The sequence below is a fragment of the Somniosus microcephalus genome, chromosome 2 (assembly GCF_052327205.1).
Source record: "Somniosus microcephalus isolate GS21.2 chromosome 2, FLI_Smic_1.0, whole genome shotgun sequence".
Taxonomy (NCBI): Eukaryota; Metazoa; Chordata; class Chondrichthyes; order Squaliformes; family Somniosidae; genus Somniosus; species Somniosus microcephalus.
Window position 1 is genome coordinate 232,093,357 of NC_140988.1, and position 20,652 is coordinate 232,114,008.

Genomic DNA, 20,652 nt, shown 5'->3' on the forward strand with positions numbered 1-20,652 from the left:
ATTATACTGTGCCAGTCGTTAAGCAAGTTTGCTACTTGTCCATGTTGCACTCTTATTTCCTCCTGTCAGATTGGTGTGTTTGTGTCCAGCTATAAAAGTAACAGTACTTTTCATTAGGCAGGTTTCTGCAACACTTTTAGAATTACTATAATTGATCTTTTTATTTAATGCATGCTGACTGAGGGAATATGAAGATATTTTGCTTGCTATCTAAGGCACCACTTTTCTTGAATATACATTTGATAAATCTTCCTGGCTCAATGTACATTTAGTGGTGCAAATCGTGTGATGACAAATTCCACCTATACAGTAAAATATTGACCATAGACAAGCAGTAGTAAGTACATATATGTAAATATCAGAGCCTATTTCCTGAAACTGCAACATATTGGTATGGTCACCGTGTTTACAATTTAGGTAGAGCAGGCAGAAATGCTACTTCAAGGATACTCAAAGAATATTTAACATGAAATGTTCTAGTCACATAATTAACCATCTAAAAGGCCCTTTATTTAACAGATGTGGTAAGATGCACTGTAGCCATAAGCCATTCTTGCCACAAATTTTGTTGTAAAATAAAAAACTTGCTCCTCATTGTTCAGTGACATCTGATTATACTGAAAATTTATGCTATGATATTTAATTAAGCAACAGTTGTAGATAATCCATTCACCAGCAAAACTGAGATATACTTTAGGTTTATTGTAATCTGAAATGCACTAGTGAACATTGCAGTCCCATCCAACTAGTTTAACATTGCATATCCTGAGGTGCATTGATGCATTTTTGAGTTCCATTGTCATTTTTTGAAATATTCTACCCCTTTGAATATTTAAACTAATATACAAACTTTTTCTTCAGAAAATATATAATTTAAAAATCATAGAAACTCCACAGAACTGTTTTTAGCAAAGCTTTATCGCTTGTAAGAATTATAATGCCATTTCAAAAGCAGGATTTTCAACATTTTTTTTTTTCATGAGAATAACATTGCTATAATCCAATCTAGGGACGGCTGCCAGGCCAGGATACCACAGTGAGAGTAACTTTTCCCCTTGTTTCCTTGAGCATCTTCACCAGACAGGGATGGCTTATTCCTGAGGTACTCCTTCCATTGACGGCCAAAATCATATCTCCACACCTGCAATAACAATACAGTATGTGCTTACACAATGGCTCTTCATAGTTGGTTAATATTAAATTTGGTTTGAACTTTAGTTTGTCATAAACCAGTAATTTCAGTTGAGATTAACTTTGCTTTGGTTGCTTCCAGTACTGATACTGGGATACATTTTGTAGGTTATCAAATGAGGTTCTTCTGACACAAAGCAATGTTGAGATTCCTTCTATGGACCTATATGCTACTGTGTATCCCCTGTCTTGCAGTTCAAAATTTCTCTGTCCTGATTATTCTGAAAAATACCAAAAAAATACATTGGATTTGTACAGTAACTTCAGGCTGCTTGGGTTTGAAATTATTTATATTTTCCACCAAAGCCTATAATGTGAAACAACACGTGTACAGTTGGAATGTTGCCAATTTAAATTAATGGGGTTTAGAAGGAAGGGGATCTAGATGATTAAAATTACAACTACAGTCAGTGTCTGCAATTGGCTGGCAAGAGCACCTTTTCAGTACAGGAAACTTTGGTTTATCCGGAGGTTAACTGTCCGGAATGCTCGAGCCACCGGCAAAAATCAGGAGCCGTTTCGTTAGGTTTTTTTTTCTTTTCGTTGCCTTTTTTTCACCAGTCAGGCTCTGCAAGGTCTCGCTGAAGCTGTTGCTAAGCTACAGAGACGCTTGCAAGGTACGGCCAACTGTTTAGAAGCACAGGGTTTGTTGCCAGATAAGGAGCTCAAAATCTCCGTATGTTTCAACATTAGCGCTGGTTTGTCAGGCAGTTTTGATGGGACGGCAACAGCTCGGTCCCGTATAGCACAAAGTTTCCTGTACTAGTGAAATGTGCTAAATGAGTGTCATTAAGCACAGTTGTCAGTTGAAGATGGTATTCCACATTTACCCTGGGTCAGATGAATTACCTAATTTTAAAATACAATTTTAACAGTTCTATTAAAGGCAAGTGTCCTGGATTTTTCAGGGATTTACCTCGTTTAAAATTGTGACGGGATTGGCTGTGTGGATTCAGGTAAATTGTTTACTTTAGCAACAAATGCTAAAGAGTTAAGAGGCCAATTAGAGGGAATTTACCTCCCAAAGGGTTATTGTGAAATAAATTAGAAGATAATCCCATTGAGGCAGACAGGATAAATGGATAAACTTGGCCTAATAGTCTTTTCCAGTTCCTAAATTTTTTGTTAACGTAAATGTAGTTGATCATCAAGTGAGTTGAAATCCTAACCAATCTTAAACTTGATGCAAACTTAATTGGAGTTTTGTGGGAAAAAAGTTTACCTGTGTAGGAACTGGGGTTCCTAGCCGAAGAATTGAGATCGACTCAGAAAATCAAAAACAATAACATTTAATGAACAAACGAAGTTGTACAGGAAACTGTAGGATACAATGCAAATAGGTCTGGTCTGCTTGAAAGCCTCTCTGGAAACTGCTAGCAGGTTCCGAGCTCAACTGCTAGCAGGTTCCGAGCTCTGACGTCATCACGTTCTTCCCGCCGTTGAGAGATCACGTGACGGACGGCATGACGTCATCACGCGGAGTACAGGAAAGAAGCCCTAGTACAGTTAACAGATACATTAAAGGTGCAGCCCCCAGCTGTACTACATTGCTTTAAAAGGAATTATATACAATTGTCCGTAATCCTCTGGTGGTTCCACCACATGCGCCCCCCCAGAATTGCTTTTAACAGAGAAGATAAGGCGAGAAGGGGGTCTGACGAGTCTGTCCGACCGACTGCGATACCCCGGCAGCTGGAACGGAGCGCTAGAAGACGAACTGGCCGTTGGCTGTGGTTGGGATGACGCCGCAGGCGGAGGAGAAGAGGAGGCCGGCTGTGGTCAACCCCGGTGAGGCGGGCACTGGCGAGTCGGTGGATGACTGTGGCTGTACTGGACCGGCAGTCGACGGTGGACGACCACAACGAGGCGGCTGAGCGGTGACGACTGGTTCGCTCTGATCCAGATGCGCCGGTTTCAACCGGTCGATGGAGATGTGGTCAGGCTCACCGTCGACTGTGAAGGACTTGTCACCTGACGAGATGACGCGGAACGGACCTTTGTAAGGCGGTTTGAGCGGGTTTTTTGCGAGCATCCTGCCATTTGAACACGTATTCTGCGCTCTTAAGATCCACCGGGACATAGGAGCGCTGCAGGTCATGCTGCGACATAGGCACTGGGATGAAATTCCTAGCCGCTTCCTGGTGGCTGACGAGCTGCTGAGCTGGGGACCAGGGTTCCGTGTGAGGAGGAAGAAAGTCGCCAGGCACTCTGAGTGGTTGGCCGTGAACCAGCTCTGCTGAAGAATGCAGGTCGTCCTCAGGCACCGTGCGAAGACCTAGCAGCACCCAAGGGAGCCTGTCCACCCAACTAGGCCCACGGCGACTAGCACGCAGTGCGGCTTTAAGGGACCTGTGGAATCTTTCACACAGACCGTTCGCCTGTGGATGGTAGGCGGTGGTACGATGAAGCTTGGTGCCCAAACCTTGAGCTACGGCGTTCCAAAGCTCAGAGGTAAATTGAGGCCCCCGGTCGGAGGAGATGTCAGCCGGTACCCCGAACCGAGCTACCCACGACGAAATGAAGGCTCTGGAGACGTCTGCCGCTGTGGTGGCAACCAAAGGAATTGCCTCTGGCCACCTGGTGGTGCGGTCTACCACGGTGAGGAGGTGAGTGTACCCGCGAGAGGAAGGGAGAGGACCAACCAGGTCCGTGTGCACATGGTCGACTCGACGTTCCGGAACTGGAAAAGTGGTGACTGGGGCCTTAACATGGTGTTGTATCTTGGACTTCTGGCAGCTCACGCAGGTATTGGTCCAGTCACGGACGTCGAGATGCATACCCTTCCAGATGAATTTCTTTGCCGTGAGTCGTTGTGACGCTCTCATGCCAGGGTGTGACAACCCGTGGATAGTGTCGAAAATTCTCCGCGCCATTTGATTGGACGTGGGACGCCCATCGAGATGTCACACAGGAGTGTGGTCCCTGCGGCCTGGAAACTGACATCAGCCACTTGTAAGCTGGAAGGTGCGGTCCGGTATGCCTGCACTTCAGGGTCTGCCTTCTGTTCTTTTGCCAAACCAACATATTCGACTCCCAGGTGCACTGCGTGGAGCTGGGCGCGGGAGAGACAATCCGCCACCAGGTTGTCTTTGCCCGAGACATGTTGTATGTCGGTTGTAAATTCAGATATGTAAGATGACGTTGTTGCCGTGCCGACCATGGTTCCGCTGTCTTGGCCATCGCAAAAGTAAGTGGCTTGTGGTCTACAAAAGCCGTGAATGGGCGTCCTTCCAGTAGGAAGCGAAAATGGCGGATGGCCAGAAACCATGCCAACAACTCCCTATCAAAAGTACTATACTTGCGTTTGTTCTTCCGCAATTGGCGGCTGAAGAAAGCCAGTGGTTGCCATGTGCCGTCGACCCACTGCTCCTGTACTGCCCCGATGACATAATCAGATGCGTCGGTGGTAAGGGCAATGGTTGCGCCCGGAAGGGGATGTGCCAACATGGTCGCAGCAGCCAAAGCGTTCTTAGTGTCGAGGAAAGCCTGGTCCATCTGGGGTGTCCAATCAATCGGGTCGTTGCCCGATTTACCTCTGAGGGCCTCGTACAAAGGTTGCATCAACAATGCCACCTTGGGGACGAACCGATGATAAAAATTGTCCATTCCCAGAAATTCCTGGAGGGCCCTGACGGTCTGAGGAAGAGGGAACGAGGTGACTGCTTCCACCTTCATGGTCAACGGGACGGTGCCTTCTGAGGTGATTCTGTGTCCCAGGAAATCAATGCTGTGCAACCCAAACTGGCACTTGGCCGGGTTGATAATAAGGCCATGTTGGCTTGAGACGAGAAAAAAGGGTACGCAAGTGCGTAATGTGTTCTTTCGTGCTGTTACTGGCAATAAGGATGTCGTCTAGGTAGACGAAGATGAACGGCAGATCGCGCAACGCGGAATCCATGAGACGTTGGAAGGCTTGTGCTGCATTCTTCAGCCCAAACAGCATACGAAGGAACTCGGAGCCCGAAAGGTGTGATGATGGCAGTTTTGGGGACGTCCTGAGGATGCACGGGCACTTGATGATAGCCTCGGACGAGGTCTACTTTGGAAAAGATGGAATTCCCTGCCAGATGGGCCGAAAAATCCTGAATGTGAGGAATTGGGTACCGATCCGGTGTGGTAGCCTCATTCAGGCGTCTGTAGTCGCCACATGGTCGCCACCCGCCGCCCGGCTTAGGAACAATGTGTAATGGCGCGGACCAAGGACTATTCGAACGTCGAATAATACCCAGGCATTCCATTGTATGGAACTTTGCCTTGGCGGCCGCGAGTTTACCGGGTTCCAGCCTTCAAGCTCTCACATAAACGGGGGATCCTGTCGTGGTAATGTGGTGCGCCACACCCTGCCTCGCGACTGAAGAAGAAAATGTGGGCCTGCTGAGCTCAGGGAACTCACTGAGAAGACGAGAGAACTCATTTGGAGATGGGACTGCACAGGCAACTGACCAAGACATCGCGGTGCTTTGGTGGCAGGGGACCGAGTGAAAAGTGGAGGCACTGATTAGCCGGCAGTGTCGGACGTCGACGAGAAACCCATTTGCGCAGAAGAAATCTGTCCCCCAGGATGGCCTGTGAGACTTTCGCCGTGATGAACTCCCAAATAAAACGTTGGCCGCCAAAACTCAACTGGACCCTACGCTTTCTGAACGTGCGAATGAACGCACCATTGGCTGCCTCGAGGGGGGGACCTTGACCGCCGGATTGAAGATCTAGCTTCGACGCTGGTAGGATACTGCACTGGGAGCCAGTATATCAGAGAAAACGTCGCCCTGACGGAGTCTGTAATGTATAGGAGTTTCCCTGCGGACCCGACGACCATCGCAACTCCGGCGCGTCCCTTAGGCCTTATTGATCTTCTCGGAAACCGCTGGTTTGAGGTAGGTTTTTTTTGGGTGAGAAACTGCAGGGCGGACGGCAATTTCTGGCCTTCACGCTGAAACGAGCGTGGTATGCACACCAGCCTGCAGGAGTCATCGTCGCTCTTGTGGGGGATGGGCGCCTTGTGGCTGCACAAGATTGTTGAGAGACGGTGAATATTTTATCCGCTTCCGCGGCGAGTTCAGCACAATCCGTGATCGCGGACTTGGCCAAGGCCGTCTGTGCTGGCTCTGGTAGTTGACAGAGAAACAGCTCGCGGAACAGAAAACATTGCGATTCCGAGCCCAAAAGCGTGAGCATTTGGCTCATGAGCTCTGCGGGTTTTGAGTCCCCGAGGCCGAGCATGGAGATAAGTCTGCGAGCGCGCTCCGACTTGGACAGACCGAAAATCTGCAGTAAACATGCTTTTAAAGCTTCGTACTTGCCATCGTTCGGTGGACTCTCGAGGAGGCTGACGACCCGCGAGGCCGTGGCGCTGTCGAGGGCGGAGACCACGTAATAATAACGGGTCGAATCCGCTGCTACCCCCCGGATTGCAAATTGGGCTTCCGCCTGGAAAAACCACGCGGCCGGTTGTTGCTCCCAAAATTGCGGCAGTTTGAGGGTGACGGCGTTTGTGTCCATGATGTAACTTCAACGAAAATTGTTCGAAGAAACTGGGGTCACCAATGTAGGAACTGGGGTTCCTAGCCGAAGAATTGAGATCGACTCAGAAAATCAAAAACAATAAAATTTAATGAACAAACGAAGCTGTACAGGAAACTAGGATACAATGCAAATAGGTCTGGTCTGCTTGAAAGCCTCTCTGGAAACAGCTAGAAGGTTCTGAGCTCAACTGCTAGCAGGTTCCGAGCTCTGACGTCATGACTTCATCACGTTCTTCCCGCCATTGAGAGATCACGTGACGGACGGCATGACGTCATCACGCGGAGTACAGGAAAGAAGCCCTAGTACAGTTAACAGATACATTAAAGGTGCAGCCCCCAGCTGTACTACATTGCTGTAAAAGGAATTATATACAATTGTCCATAATCCTCTGGTGGTTCTGCCACACCTGAGTAATTTATTCAACTACAAAATTGTACTTTAATTTACCATATGGAATAATTTTTGCTGCACTCTTTTGAAGGATTAATTAAATATTCTACTTTTTAAATATTTTAGAGCCTGGGTATGTTATTAGAAATGATTTTATTAGAAGCACTGTGCCAGCTTGGTGTCATTTCGTGTCAGCATGGCTCAGTGGTAGCACTTTGCCACTGAGTTAGAGAGGGTAATTTGAACATTGGGCAATGGTGTACAATGGGCAATATTAGTTCAGCTGCCCATTATACGACACGCCCGATTTTTTTTTTTTCTCCTTGAGTTGAAGTCAATGGACTGGAAAATCTGGTGGGGTGTATAATGGGTGGCTGATTCGAGATATCCTATTTTACACCGTTGGTCAAATACAAATTACCTCCAGAAGGCATGGGTTCCAAGCCCCACTCCATGACTTAACCAAGTAATCTAGGCTGACACTTCGACACTGCTCATTTGTCTCTGTTGTCATCTTTCAGCTAAGATGTTAAACTAAGGCCTCGTCTACTTGTTCAGGTGGACATAAAAGATCCCATGGCACTATTGGAGTTAGTAAGGGAGTTCTCCTGGTGTCCTTGCCGATATTCATTCCTCGACCAGAATCACCAAAAACAAATGATCTGATCATTTATCACATTGCTATTTGCGGGGCCTTGTGTGTAAACTGGCTGTTATGTTTGCCAACATAACAACAGTGATAACTTCAAAAGTAATAAATTGGCTGTGAATCACTTTGGAACCTCCTGAGAATGTGAAAGGCATTAGTTTATTATATTTTTCCTTGCCTGGCAGAATTCACCATTATCCAACCAAAACGACTGCCAGGTGACATCTCCAGCTCATTTGCTTTTCACTGTATACGTTTTGCAACTTTTTTTTTTCCTCATCAAAAATCCGTGTAACTGCACTACATCTTAGGTACATATTTGTGCAGAATACTGAACTACTCTCCCATCATAGACTCCATAGCCCTGAATCTGCAGCAGCTCCATGCAATTTTCACCACAGCCCTTTTTAATCATCTTTCAATTCCTCCCAAATACCTGATCCATCCATATGAAAACAGATTACTGAGGCAACTCAATTTTGAAAATTAAAAACTATCCATTTACTTCATTTCATATTAATTCTAAATGTCTACCATGGTGTCAAGAGATTTTGTATCAAGTATATTTGTCTGGAAGTAGCAGACAACCAAACTCCTTCATGATATATCATTGTTTTATTTATTCTTTGAGTAACCATGGTGGAGATTAGTAAAGCTTTACCTACACTGAGGAAATCATAAATGGCTGTTTGCTGGAGAACATGCAATTTGCATCTTTATTTGAAAAGGTCACCATTAGTAAAATAAAGTTATAGTACAGCATCAGATGTTTAAAAGTTTATCAACACGTGTTAACCAAGTTTTAATAGTTCTATCTGTGGCACAAGGTCCCCATACCACTTACTGCTCTGTGATTCTGCAAACTCGTCCTTCTCTGTTTTGCAGCATACAAATGCCATGTTTTTTTCTATATGTGGAATCTAAATGACTACTACTATGGTTGTGGTTTCAAAATCTTTCAATTAACAATGAAGTTCAGCATTTTTAAGGATTGTAGTTTGCTGTGTATATTCAAACTGCATTTTGTGAATGTTCTGTAGGAGAAATGTTTGATGTTGGCCTCTAGTTCTGTGTTGTGTTGGTCAGATAACAAGTTTATTTTTTAAATTTAAGAAACAGCTAGTCTGTTTCCGAGATCACCTGTAAGGCAATAACCTAACTTTTCCAATTGTAGCACTCTTAAGTTCCACATTCAAGGGCGTGCGCTAGCTTGGCTCAGCTAGTAGTACTCCTCTGAATCCGAAGGTTGACGGTTCAAACTACATACGTGAGCCCATAATCTGGGCCTAACCTTCAGTGCAGTGCTGAGCCAATGCTGCATTGTCAGAATGTCATTGGACAACACTTCAAAACTGAGGCCCCATCTGTGAATGTAAAAGATTCCTTGGCATTCTTGAAATAAGAGCAAGGAGTTCTCACAGTACCCTGGCCAACATTTATCCCTCAACCAACACCACCCAAAAAAAAATTATTTGTTCATCCATTTGTTTGTGCAAACTTACTGAGTATAAATTACTGTCACATTTGCCTACATAACAGTGAATGCACAAAAGTAATTAATTGGTTGTAAAGCACTTTCTTGTGCTGAGGATGGGATAAGGCACTACAGGTAGACTATCCTTTATCCGAACTTCCGAAAACCTCTAAAAACCGAAAGTTTTTTCGTTCAGCGTAAGTCATGTGCATGACATGACCAGAGTGGCGCACGACTTACGCTGAGCAGGGCAGAGGGTCACAGAGTTCCCTCCTGGGTAGGAGATTGCAGGCCGAGCCGGGCAGTGTGAAGGAGATACCGGGAGAGTGAACCCAACAATACAGCGGCCCGTCCGATATTCTTTTCTCCCCCTGACCCGAACCGAACCGCGGCCAGTCCGATATTCTTTTCTACCGCCCCCGACCCGTCCGATATTCTTTTCTCCCGACCCGAACCGCGGCCCGTCCGATATTCTTTTCTACCCACCCCCCACCCGACCCGACCCGCGGCCCGTCCGATATTCTTTTCTCCCCCCTGGACCCCCCCCCCCCCCCCCCGACCTGAACCGCGGCCCGTCCGATATTCTTTTCTCCCACCCACCCCCCCCCCCCCACCCGACCTGATTTACGGGCCAGCTTAGTAGGAGTCAGCCGATATCCGGCTTTCCAGAGAAGCAGGAAGGGGAATGAGACACGGAACAGTCGCAAGAGGTAGCCTGAACTTTTAAAATTTATATTAAATACAAATTTCCCAGTCTTATAATAATACCTTCTGAAATCCGAAAACCGAAACTCAGCTGGTCCCAAGGCTTTCGGATAAGGGATAGTGTATCTGTATAAGAATGAATCAACTTGCATATATATACGCAAGTAAAAATACATTTCTACCAAAGCTACTAATTTTTTTTTTTAATCAATCATATCTCTTGTGTACCTTGATTCAAATTTAAGAATTTGTGTGGTAGAAGCATTATTGTTTTGTACTGTTTCATTGCTAAACCCCTCTTTATCTAAAAAGTTACTAAAGTTGTTTGGTACTTTCAACAGAATGTATGACCAGTGTAAATGCTGATGTGATTTTCACATTGGTTATTTATAAATCTGTCATTTTACTATAACCTCAAATTAGCTGATTCTTCTCTCGCTCCAAAAAAGTATATTCATTCTCCCCAGGGAAAGAAAAACTTAGTTTGGGTTCTTCTTAACTATCCTTTAAATAGGAAAACAAATCTGAGTGTACTTGATAATTTAACAAAGTCCTATGCATTTATACAGCATGTGGGATCCGTTTAATGTCTTGTACACGTGGTGATTCTTATGTTTCACTGTCTTACATTGTGTATATAGTACTGCATTAAAATGTCTGCATTTGATAGGTGAATTTAATGCTGTCAAGGTGAGGCATGCAAATGCTGGGAATGGAATATTTTCCAGCTTCTTGCACTGTATGTCACAATTAAGTACTCCCACGTTGGGTGTTGTATGGGTCAGATTTAGGGTGAAGCTATTTCTCCTTTCCCCATGTGCAATGTGCCATAGTCCAAACCTTTAAAAGAGCATTTCCTGCTACAGCCAGTGGGATGTTCTCATTTTCACACAAGTTGTCTTTATGGCCTCTCTGGATTACTAAGACTGAGTATTTGGTGCCGTATAACATTGAATTATGGGCAGTTTTATTCACATGTATTCACATCCACTGAGAATTGAGTTGAGACTGTCCAGAACACCTGTGTCAGACTGCATCACCTCGTCCCCAACATTTTATTTTTAGACTTAAAGGATGCAAAGTGTTGGAAGTTAAAAGTTGTAATGAAATAAAGTAGCAAAGTCAAACTTTTGTGAAATTGTACACTAATTCCATTATTCACCAGATATGTGCTTCATATATTTGCTAGGTGACTGTGCTGTGTAATTCTTCACACTGGCTTTTAAAAATTTTATACTAGCTTAATTGACGGATGCTGACAGCACGAGAGTAAAGGTGAGTAAATCAATTTTAAGATGCTCAAATTCAAACCTGATAGTGTCAGAACTTCTAATCTTTTCTAAATGTGAGTTACAAATAGCAACTGTACTTCACAAGCAACCATTGATTGTATAGCAACTAAAAATTCCTGTTTGGTACCTCAGTCTTCCATCATTGTAAGCTGGCATTCCATCAACAATGGACTTTATGAAAAATGGCTGGCTGCCATGGTTTTCCTCATATCCACCTACAATGCTGAATCCCAGACTTCCAGATGTATTTCTCCTCAGTCCTATGTCTTTGCACCAATAAAGGTACCTAGAATGGCACAAAATGAAATTAAATGTAACACCAATTCCTTGCTCATTAGTATGGTTTTTTCATATGGACAATAAAATAGTACCCTAGTGCAACCAATTCAGCCATAAACAGCTTAGCACTTACTCTAATAACTTGCACTGTAAACATTTACAATGTTTTCCATTTAAATGGGAAAGTAATTTTGAATAATTATCATCATTTCTTTGTTACACGTTTGGGGTCTTGCCTTAGGCATTCTGTTGAGTATAATGGTGCTAATCACTCCTGTAAGGGATCTGAGCATCTTGCATTTGGGATGTGCCCTCTTCTAACTATATGATATGCATAATCCAATGTTGTAACAGTAGTTCCAATGTTGTAACAGTAGTATCCCCTTGTGATCTGAACTGGATATTCATATCTTTTGTACGTACATCTTTTTGAAGGGACCAAGAAAATACTTGATCTAAATCATTAAAGCTGTTTTATTTCACAGAAAATGAATGTACAGAGCAACCATTATGAACAGGCTCACCTAGTTTAAGCCGTACAACTCGTCTTCACATAATAGCAATTATGAACACAACACCCTTCTGCACATCACTGAGTCATCACACTTGATTTAAAATACTCCTGACTAATCTCCTGCATTCTCCTTTGGAGCCTGTCCAAAGTTTGCCCTTCACAGCTTTCTGTTTTAAAACCTGACTGACTTTGCAGCCTTTATTGGACCTGACTGTCTGCCGATGTCTCTGTCTCTTTTTTTTCTCCCCTCTGATCACAGAGGGTGAGGCATTTATCAATTTGTGAGGCAGGCTAACAAATTATTTACAGTCTATGGGGGAACAACATCAAAGCTTAGGCCATTAGCCTCTTGGTGCCATTTTTTAAAAAACTTGTGTGAATATAGTTTGCTTTAAAAAATCTGACAGTGACTTCCAAATCCTTTCTGTGGAAAAATGGTCAACAAAATTTGAAACCTGACAGTTATAACACTTTAAAGGCTTCTAAAAATTTGAGTGGGCTAACAGTCCATGCTCTTTCATAATTGCACTTATTTAAAATGTATTAAATATCTTAATGGCTGCATGCATTTCCAGTCAACTTTTCCCATTATAAATGCCTGTCCATATTTATAATGGAAATTGCTTATGTAAACATGTCACACTGTCATTACACCCTCCTGCCAGTGATGGCCTGAGGTGTGTGTCTCCCAGTACCTTAGCTGGCAGTGCAGAGAAACTCCTATGATCTAACTAACTCTGAAATGCTGCCTAAATTACATCTACATGTTCTGGTCCAATTACCCCCTAACCTTTAACCCTGCTTCACCTGCGGGTCGATTTTGTCGAACCTGTTGGGAAGAAGGCGGGACTTCCCCTTTCGGGTTTCTGACCCGCCTACTTCGACGTCCGGCCAATCCGCGCGATTTTCCCTTGATTGACCTTGTTGAGCCCGCCTAGCGGGCTCAGCAGGCCAATTAAGGGCCACCCGGCAACAGGTGACGTCACAGACTGAAATTTCATCTGTCAAGATTTCTGACAGATGAAATATCAGTGTTTTACAGCTGTTTGAAGCTGTCAAACACTGACAGTCCGATTTCTAAGATGAGTCCTTCTGCGCAGACTCATTTAGAAATCTCAGCAGCACTAAAAGCTGAAGGCTGTCACTTTTGACAGATCGCAGCCGTTCAGCTTTCAGTTCCGGCTGAGTGCTGCGCTCCCGACGGCTACAGGAAGAAAGGCAGTAAAGGTAAGTAAAAGTTCTTTACACATTTTAGACACACCAAACACACTTACCTTTACACTCATGCACCCATCACTCACCTGAGCACCGACATCGCGACCCCTCCAACTCATTCAACCCGACAGCCCGCTGCTCTAACCTGGTGTGGTTTGGAGCCGTCGGGAAACCCACACGAAACCCCTCAAAATAGGGATTAGGCTAAAAACTGCCTGTTAACAGGCAGTTAATTGGCACTAATCCCTTCCCGCCTGGTTTCGGCAGGACCCATTGCGGGGCAGGTACCCGCCGCCCCGAAACTTACGTTGGGCGGGATGGTGTCGGGACCCCCAAAGTTGGGATTTTCTCCCCCCCCACGCCTGAAACCCCACCTGACGGCTCCCCGAAAATCTAGCCCTTGGTCTTTACTCTCTGTGTGAAACACCAAGGGAGATCAACTGGTTTTGTATCTTTTTAATGGGCTCAAACCCTGTCTCATTTAGTTGTTACCTCTGGTGTCCCTCAAAGATCTAGCTTTGGCCCACTCCTATTTATCATCTACATGCTGCCTATCGGCAACCATCATCCATCAGTTTCCACATATGCGCTGACACCCAGCTCTACCTCACCACTTCTCTCAACCCCTCCACTGTCTTTAAATTCAGACTGCTTGTTCGACATCCAGTACTGGATGAGGAGAAATTTCCTTCAACTAAATATTGGGAAGCCAATGTCTTCGGTCCCTGCCACCAACACCATTCCCTAGCCACTGACTCCATCCCTCTCCCTCTGAAGCTGAACCAGACTGCAACCTTGGTGTCACATCTGACCCTGAAATGAGCTTCCAACCACATATCAACGCCACCACTAAGACCACCTATTTCCACTTCCGTAACATTGCCTGACTCTGCCCCTGCCTCAGCTCATCTGTTGCCGAAACCCTCATCCATGCCTTTGTTACCTCTAGACTTGACTATTCCAACGCACTCCTGGCTGGCCTCCCACATTCTACCTTCCATAAACTTGAGGTTATCCAAAACTCTGCTGCCCATGTCCTAACTCACACTAAGTCCCGTTCACCCATCACCCCTGTGCTCGCCGACCTACATTGGCTCCCAGCTAAGCAATGCCTTGATTTTAAAATTCTCATCATTATTTTCAAATCCCTCCCTATCTCTGTAATCTCCTCCAGCTCCCCCCACAACCCTCTGAGATTTCGGCACTCCTCAAATTCTGGCCTCTTGAGCATCCCTGATTTTAATCGCTCAACCATTGGTGGCCATGCTTTCAGCTGGCAAGGCCCTAAGCTCTGGAATTCCCTCCCTAAACCTCGCCGCCTCTCTACCTCTTTTTTCTCCTTTAAGATGCTCCTTAAAACCTACCTCTGACCAACTTTTTGGCCATCTGTCCTAACATCTCCTCGTGTGACTTGGTGTCAAATTTTGTTTTAGAACGTTCCTATGAAGCGCCTTTGAACGTTTTACTACGTTAAAGGCGCTATATAAATACTTGTTGAGAATAATTCCTGATGATGGTTTATCCTTGTAACTTAAATAAAGTCACAAGTTGGGCTAAACATAGTCCCAGGACCCCGAGCCATGATATAAAATTACTACTTTCTACTAAAAGTCAGTCAGAGAAACCTCAAACACATTTCTGGTGAAAGTTAGTCACAAGATTGTGTTGCTCTTGCCAGAACATCAGCTGCTTCTCACAAAATGAGCACTGGAATAATAAATTTGTTGTATAGTAACTGTTTCATTTCAATACTAGATGAAGAGAAAACTTTTACCCAAACCAACAGGAACTGGGTGCCGTATTTCTTTTATTAAGGAGATTAACAGTGTTTGGACATTTACTCCCAGGTGCAATGTAGTGCCACAGGAGCATAAATGTTGTCCAGTCAGTTTAGACCACTGAAATCTTACTGAGAACCGTATTTTTAACTGATGTTGAATTAGGCACAGTTCTTAAAAATTCCTGAAATAGTAATTCACACCAGCCCATTCTCTGACAGCTGTCAGCAAGATTTTTGCTACTAACCACGATGCTTACATTCCTGCATTGTACATGCTCGGGACAACACAATCAATCCCAACTGAGCTAATATTTAAACTGTAAATGTTCTACATGCTTTTTCAACATTCTTTACAACTGCTGTAAAGTACTAAGTAAACAACAATAATGTTGGACAAGATGTGAAATACCCAAGGAACAGAGCTGTGCATTCCAATTGTTAGATTATAACACACATCTACCAGGAAATAGCCATTGTCTAATTTACATGTGATCCATTGATGAGCCTACAGCTGTCAACTTATCGCTTTACTACAAAGTTGGTTGAGTGAGATTTAAGATATAAAGGGATGATCTTTCTCACTATCTTCTGTCAACAATTACTGAAAAATTAAAGTGCAGCCAGAAACCCACTTTTCTAAGGAAAACGTTCCTGATGTGGGAGAAATTCACAGCTGATCACAAATTGAAAGAATGGGACAGAATTGTATGTAGCATATATTTTGCTCATGAGATGAGCTGGAATTTGTGACATTCTGTAATCATAGGAAGATGAGTTGGCAGAAAATATGATGCAAGAAAAAGTCATGGGTGAGAAAAGGCCATTTAGCTTTTATAAATGCTTATCACTCCATTAAAAAGATTAATGGATGTTAGCCTTTATCTTGAGGGATCTGGAGTACAAAGGAGTGGAAGTTATGCTCCAGTTGTATAAAGCTCTGGTTACACCCGGTTAGACCCCATTTAGAGTACTGCATTCAGTTCTGGGCACCGCACTTCAGGAAGGCTATATTGGCCTTGGAGTGAGTGCAGCGCAAATTCACCAAAATGATACTGGGGCTAAAAGGGTTAAATTTTGAGGACAGGCTGCATAGACACGGCTTGTATTCCCTAGAGTATAAAGGATTAAGGGGTGATCTAGTTGAGGTATTGAAGATGATTAAAGGATTTGATAGGTAGAGAAATGATCTCCTCTGGTGGAAGAGTCCAGAACAAGGGGGCATAACCTTAAAATTCGAACTAAGTCGTTCAGGGGTGATGTCAGGAAGCACGTCAATACACAAAGGGTAGTGGGAATCGGGAACTCCCTCAAAAAGATGATTAAGGAGTGATGTAATTGATGTGTTTAATATGATTAACAGAGTTGATAAGGTAGATCAAGAGAAACTATTTCCTCGGCTGGGGAAATCCAGAACAAGGGGCCATATCCTTAAAATTAGAGCTAGGTTGTTCAGGGGTGATGTCAGGAAGCATTTCTTCACCCAAAGGCTGGTGAAAATCTGGAACTCTCTTCCCCCAAGAAGCTGTTGAGGTGAGGCCAATTGAAAATGTCAAAACTGAGATTGATCATTTTTGTTAGGTAAGCGTATTAAAGGATTATGGAGCAAAAAAAGGTAAATGAAATTAAGATACAGCTCAGCTATGATCTATTTGAATGGCAGAACAGGTTCAAGGGGTTGAATGGCCTCCTGTTCCTATGTGCTTAATACATTTTTAATCTGTTTAATAATTTTCTTATACCCCTCCCAAAGTTCAGCCCTCCTCCTTTCTCGTGTATGTATGTATTTTGAATTTCCTTTTTAATTCTTGCCATGTATTGTACGGCACTACAGCCGTGCTAGGTGGGACAGAATAAGGATATTCACCACCGCCTCAGGGTAACTTGGATGGGAAATAAAGGGGGCTTTACTAGTGTCACCCGTGTACTCCACAATTAAAACAACTTTTTTTATAGTTTATTTTTCTTGGGTACTTAATCATGGATATATTTAGTGTAGGTTTAAAGGTGTTCCATTATTTTCCTTTACTGAGCCATCAAATTTTTCAAAATTTCACTAAATTTCTTTTATTTCATACATCATTCCATTCAAGTTTGTCTTCCTGAAATTTTTTAGGGCTGCTTTTCCTCTTCCCCCGAGCTGTAAGGATGTACTGTGCTGGGAGCAGGACTGTCCAAACTGTGTTCTCCGTCCAATTTAACTATTACTGGCAGAAATTGGGCAGACGTGGGAGTGTACGCCAAAGGATGCTCCTCTGATCTTAAATTCAAGATAATAGTGTGTCCAATAACTTATATAGTGCCTTTAACATAGTAAAACATCCCAAGGTGCTTCACAGGAGCAATCAAACACAATTTGACACCCAGCCACATGAGATATTAGGACAGGTGACCAAAAGCTTAGTCAATGAGGTAGGTTTTAAGGAGCACCTTAAAGGTGGAGGGAGAGGCGGAGAGGTTTAGGGAGGGAATTCCAGAGTTTAGGTCTTAGGCAGCTGAAGGCATAGCTGCCAATGGCGGAGCGAAGAAAATCGGAAGTGTGGAAGAGGCCAGAATTGGAGGTGCCCAGTGATCTCAGAGGGTTGTAGCGCTGGAGGAGGTTAGAGATGGGGAGGGACAAGATCATGAAGGGAGTTGAAAACCTGGATGGCAGCTCCAGTAGATCAGTGAGACGGGCGAGAATGCGTGATGGGACTTAGTGCACCGGCAGCAGAGTTTTGGATGAGCTCAAGTTTACGCAGAGTACAAGGTGTGAGATCAGCCAGGAAATCATTGGAATCAAAGGCATGGATGAGGGTTTTAGCAGTAGATGAGCTGAGGCAGCGGCAGAGCAGTGAGTTTTGTCTACTTGGCAATCTAACACTTAAGCATTTATTAAAATGGAAAAAACGATATAATCTTTTGTGACAGGTTTGAAAATGTACAGCTTTTACCAGCAATGTTGAGCTTTCTTTGACCCAGAATTTTTATTTCTCTCTGGCATGAGAAAACATGATTCTGGTTTTGAAAACTAATGGAAACGATTTAATTCAACAATGGCTTAATTTTTTTCAGTGTCTGGCACAGGGATGATAGGCCAACTGGCGGCCTCCTGTGCTGTATCATTCTATTATGGACAAACTGCTTGGAGATTTTTGAACAGTGCAAGTGGTGATGGGTAGTTTGAAGTTGAGAAAGGGGAAATGGTTGTACATTGTAAGTATTCAGATTCTGATGTCATCAGGCTTGTACACTGTAGAGTAGAAGTCTCATGTGACACAGATTTAAGTGCAGTCCAGTATTTGGGGAAAGCAGAAACTTTAATATTGGAAAAAGGCTTGGGAGGTAAATTTCCATGAGGTTCTCCTATTCAGCTGCCGTAACTTCAGCGGAAGAGCCATGGAGATCCTGGGGAAAACGGCAAACTGTGTTTAGGAAGAACCTCCTGAGGAAATGCACCCTCTTGGTGCTCATTTTACCTCATTGTTACACCCTTTTTGGTTAATATTTCATAGCAGGGCAGAGGAAAAAATCTCTTTGCATTTCTGTCCTGGCACTGATTGCAAAATGATGTTAAATGTGGTCACTTCTCTGCAGAGGTGAAAGAATGGAGCCAATATTTAGCTATCCTAAAAATGAAGATAGGAAAAATATGAACGTATGAACAATGCTGGACGGAAAAAGTCCATCAGCCTGTCCCACAAATGGCAGTGACAACCTCCATACACTGTGACAAAGGGGAGAAACACTGAACGCATCAGTGCCATGCATCAGGTTTATGGAAATGACTGTCTTACTTTAGCTTGAGTGTGGACCGGAGCGGCAGCATAAAGGGAGGTGAGCGGTAAGTCAAAAAAAAAACGAGTGATTTCACAGGATAGCTGGTAACTGATTTGGAGAGACAGCTAGCATTAAAGTAGGAAATAGTAAGGTATTAGGTGAGATCAGACTAAGAGAGAACACAGGATGGTCTAAAATAGGTTTACAGTGTATGTATAGAACGCACCAAGCATAGTAAACAAGGTTGGTGAGCTGCAGGCGCAAATAGCCACATGGGAATATGATGCGTGGCAAATAATGGAGACCTGGCTCAAAAAAGGGCAGGATTAAGTATTCCTGGATATAAGGTGTTCAGGAAAGATAGGAGGTGATGTGGCAGTATTAGGTAAGGAGAATATTAGTGCTGGAGGGAAAGGATGTCCTGGAGGGGTCAAGGACAGAATCTTTATGGCTAAAGTTCAGAAGTAATAGAGGTGCCATTACACAACTAGGTGTATTCTATAGGCCACCAACTAGTGGGAAAAATCTGTAGGTGCAAATTTGCAGAGAAATTAGAGAGATGTGCAAGTACTGGGGGACTTCAGCTATCCTAATAGGAACTGGGACAGTAATGGTGTAAAGGGCAGAGAGGGGGAAGAATTTCTGAAGTGTGTTCAGGAGAACTTTCTTGATCAGTATGTTTCCAGCCCAATGAGGAAGGAGGCATTGCTGGATCTGGTTCTGGGGAATGAGGTGAGTCAAGTGCAGCAAGTGTCAGTAGGTGAACATTTAGGGAACAGTGATCATAGTATCATAAGGTTTAGATTAGCTATGGAAAAGGACAGGGAGTAACCTAAAGTAAAAATACTTAATTGGACGAAGGCCAATTTCAGTGGGATGAGAACGGATCTGGCCCGGGTAAATTGGAATCAAAAATTGGCAGGAAAAACTAATGGAACAATGGGCTGCCTTTAAAGAGGAAATAGTTTGGGTACAGTCGAGGTACATTCCCACTAGGGGGAAAGATAGGGCAACTAAAGTCAGAGCTCCCTGGATGACAAAAGAGAGAGAGCAGGATGAAGCAGAGAAAGAGCACATATGACAGATGTCAGGTCGGGAATACATCTGAGAATCGGGCTCAATATAGAAAGTTCAGAGGAGAAGTGAAAAAGAAAATAAGAGGGGCAAAGAGAGGGTATGAGAATAGAATGGCAGTTAACATAAAAGGTAATCCAAAAGTCTTCTACAGGCATATAAATAGATAGTAAGAGGAGGGGTGGCGATGATTAGGGATCAAAAAGGAGACCTACGCATAGAGACAGAGGGTATGGCTGAGGTGCAAAATGAGTACTTTGCATCTGTCTTCACCAAGGAAGAAGATGCTGCCATAGACATAGTGAAGGAGGAGATACTGGATGGGATAAAAACTGATAGAGGAGGTACTAGAAAGGCTGGCTGTATTTAAATTAGATAAGTCACCAGGACCAGATGAGATGCATCCTAGGAGGCTGAGGGAAGTGAAGGAAGAAATCACAGAGGTATGGCCATAATCTTCCAATCCTCCATAGAAACTGGAGTGGTGCCAGAGGACTGGGGAATTGCAAATGTTACACCCTTGTTCAAAAAAGGGTGTAAAGATAAACCCAGCAACTACAGGCCAGTCAGCTTAACCTTGGTAATAGGGAAGCCTTTAGAAACAATAATCAGGGACAAATTTAGCAGTCACTTGGACAAGTGTGGAATTATTAAGGAAAGCCAGCATGGATTTGTTAAAGGCAAACCATGTTTAACCAACTTGATCGAGGTTTTTGATGAGGTAACACAGAGGGTTGATGAGGGCAATGCGGTTGACGTGATGTTTGATAAAGTGCCACATAATAGGCTTGCCAGCATAGTTGAAGCCCA

At 43.8% G+C, this 20,652-nt stretch overlaps 1 protein-coding gene across 4 annotated transcripts in view; it reads right to left on the reverse strand.

Annotated features, from left to right (window-relative positions):
• Nucleotides 1-488: 488 nt before the first annotated feature.
• lnx1 (ligand of numb-protein X 1) overlaps nt 489-20,652 on the reverse strand; it is a 353,323-nt gene continuing 333,159 nt past the window's right edge. Inside the window, exons 10-12 of one of the 4 annotated variants that reach the window (XR_015074155.1) lie at nt 11,352-11,510; nt 1,254-1,412; nt 1,051-1,141 (exon numbers count right to left, since the gene is read on the reverse strand). Coding sequence is in view for 3 of the 4 variants with exons in the window: in XM_085969955.1 (XP_085826081.1) it covers nt 1,006-1,141; nt 11,352-11,510 (295 nt within the window). In the remaining variant the exon portion in view is untranslated. Of the gene's footprint in view, nt 1,413-6,783; nt 7,014-11,351; nt 11,511-20,652 lie in introns of those variants that run through there. The other 3 variants (XM_085969955.1, XM_085969956.1, XM_085969958.1) reach the window with 3 other exon arrangements.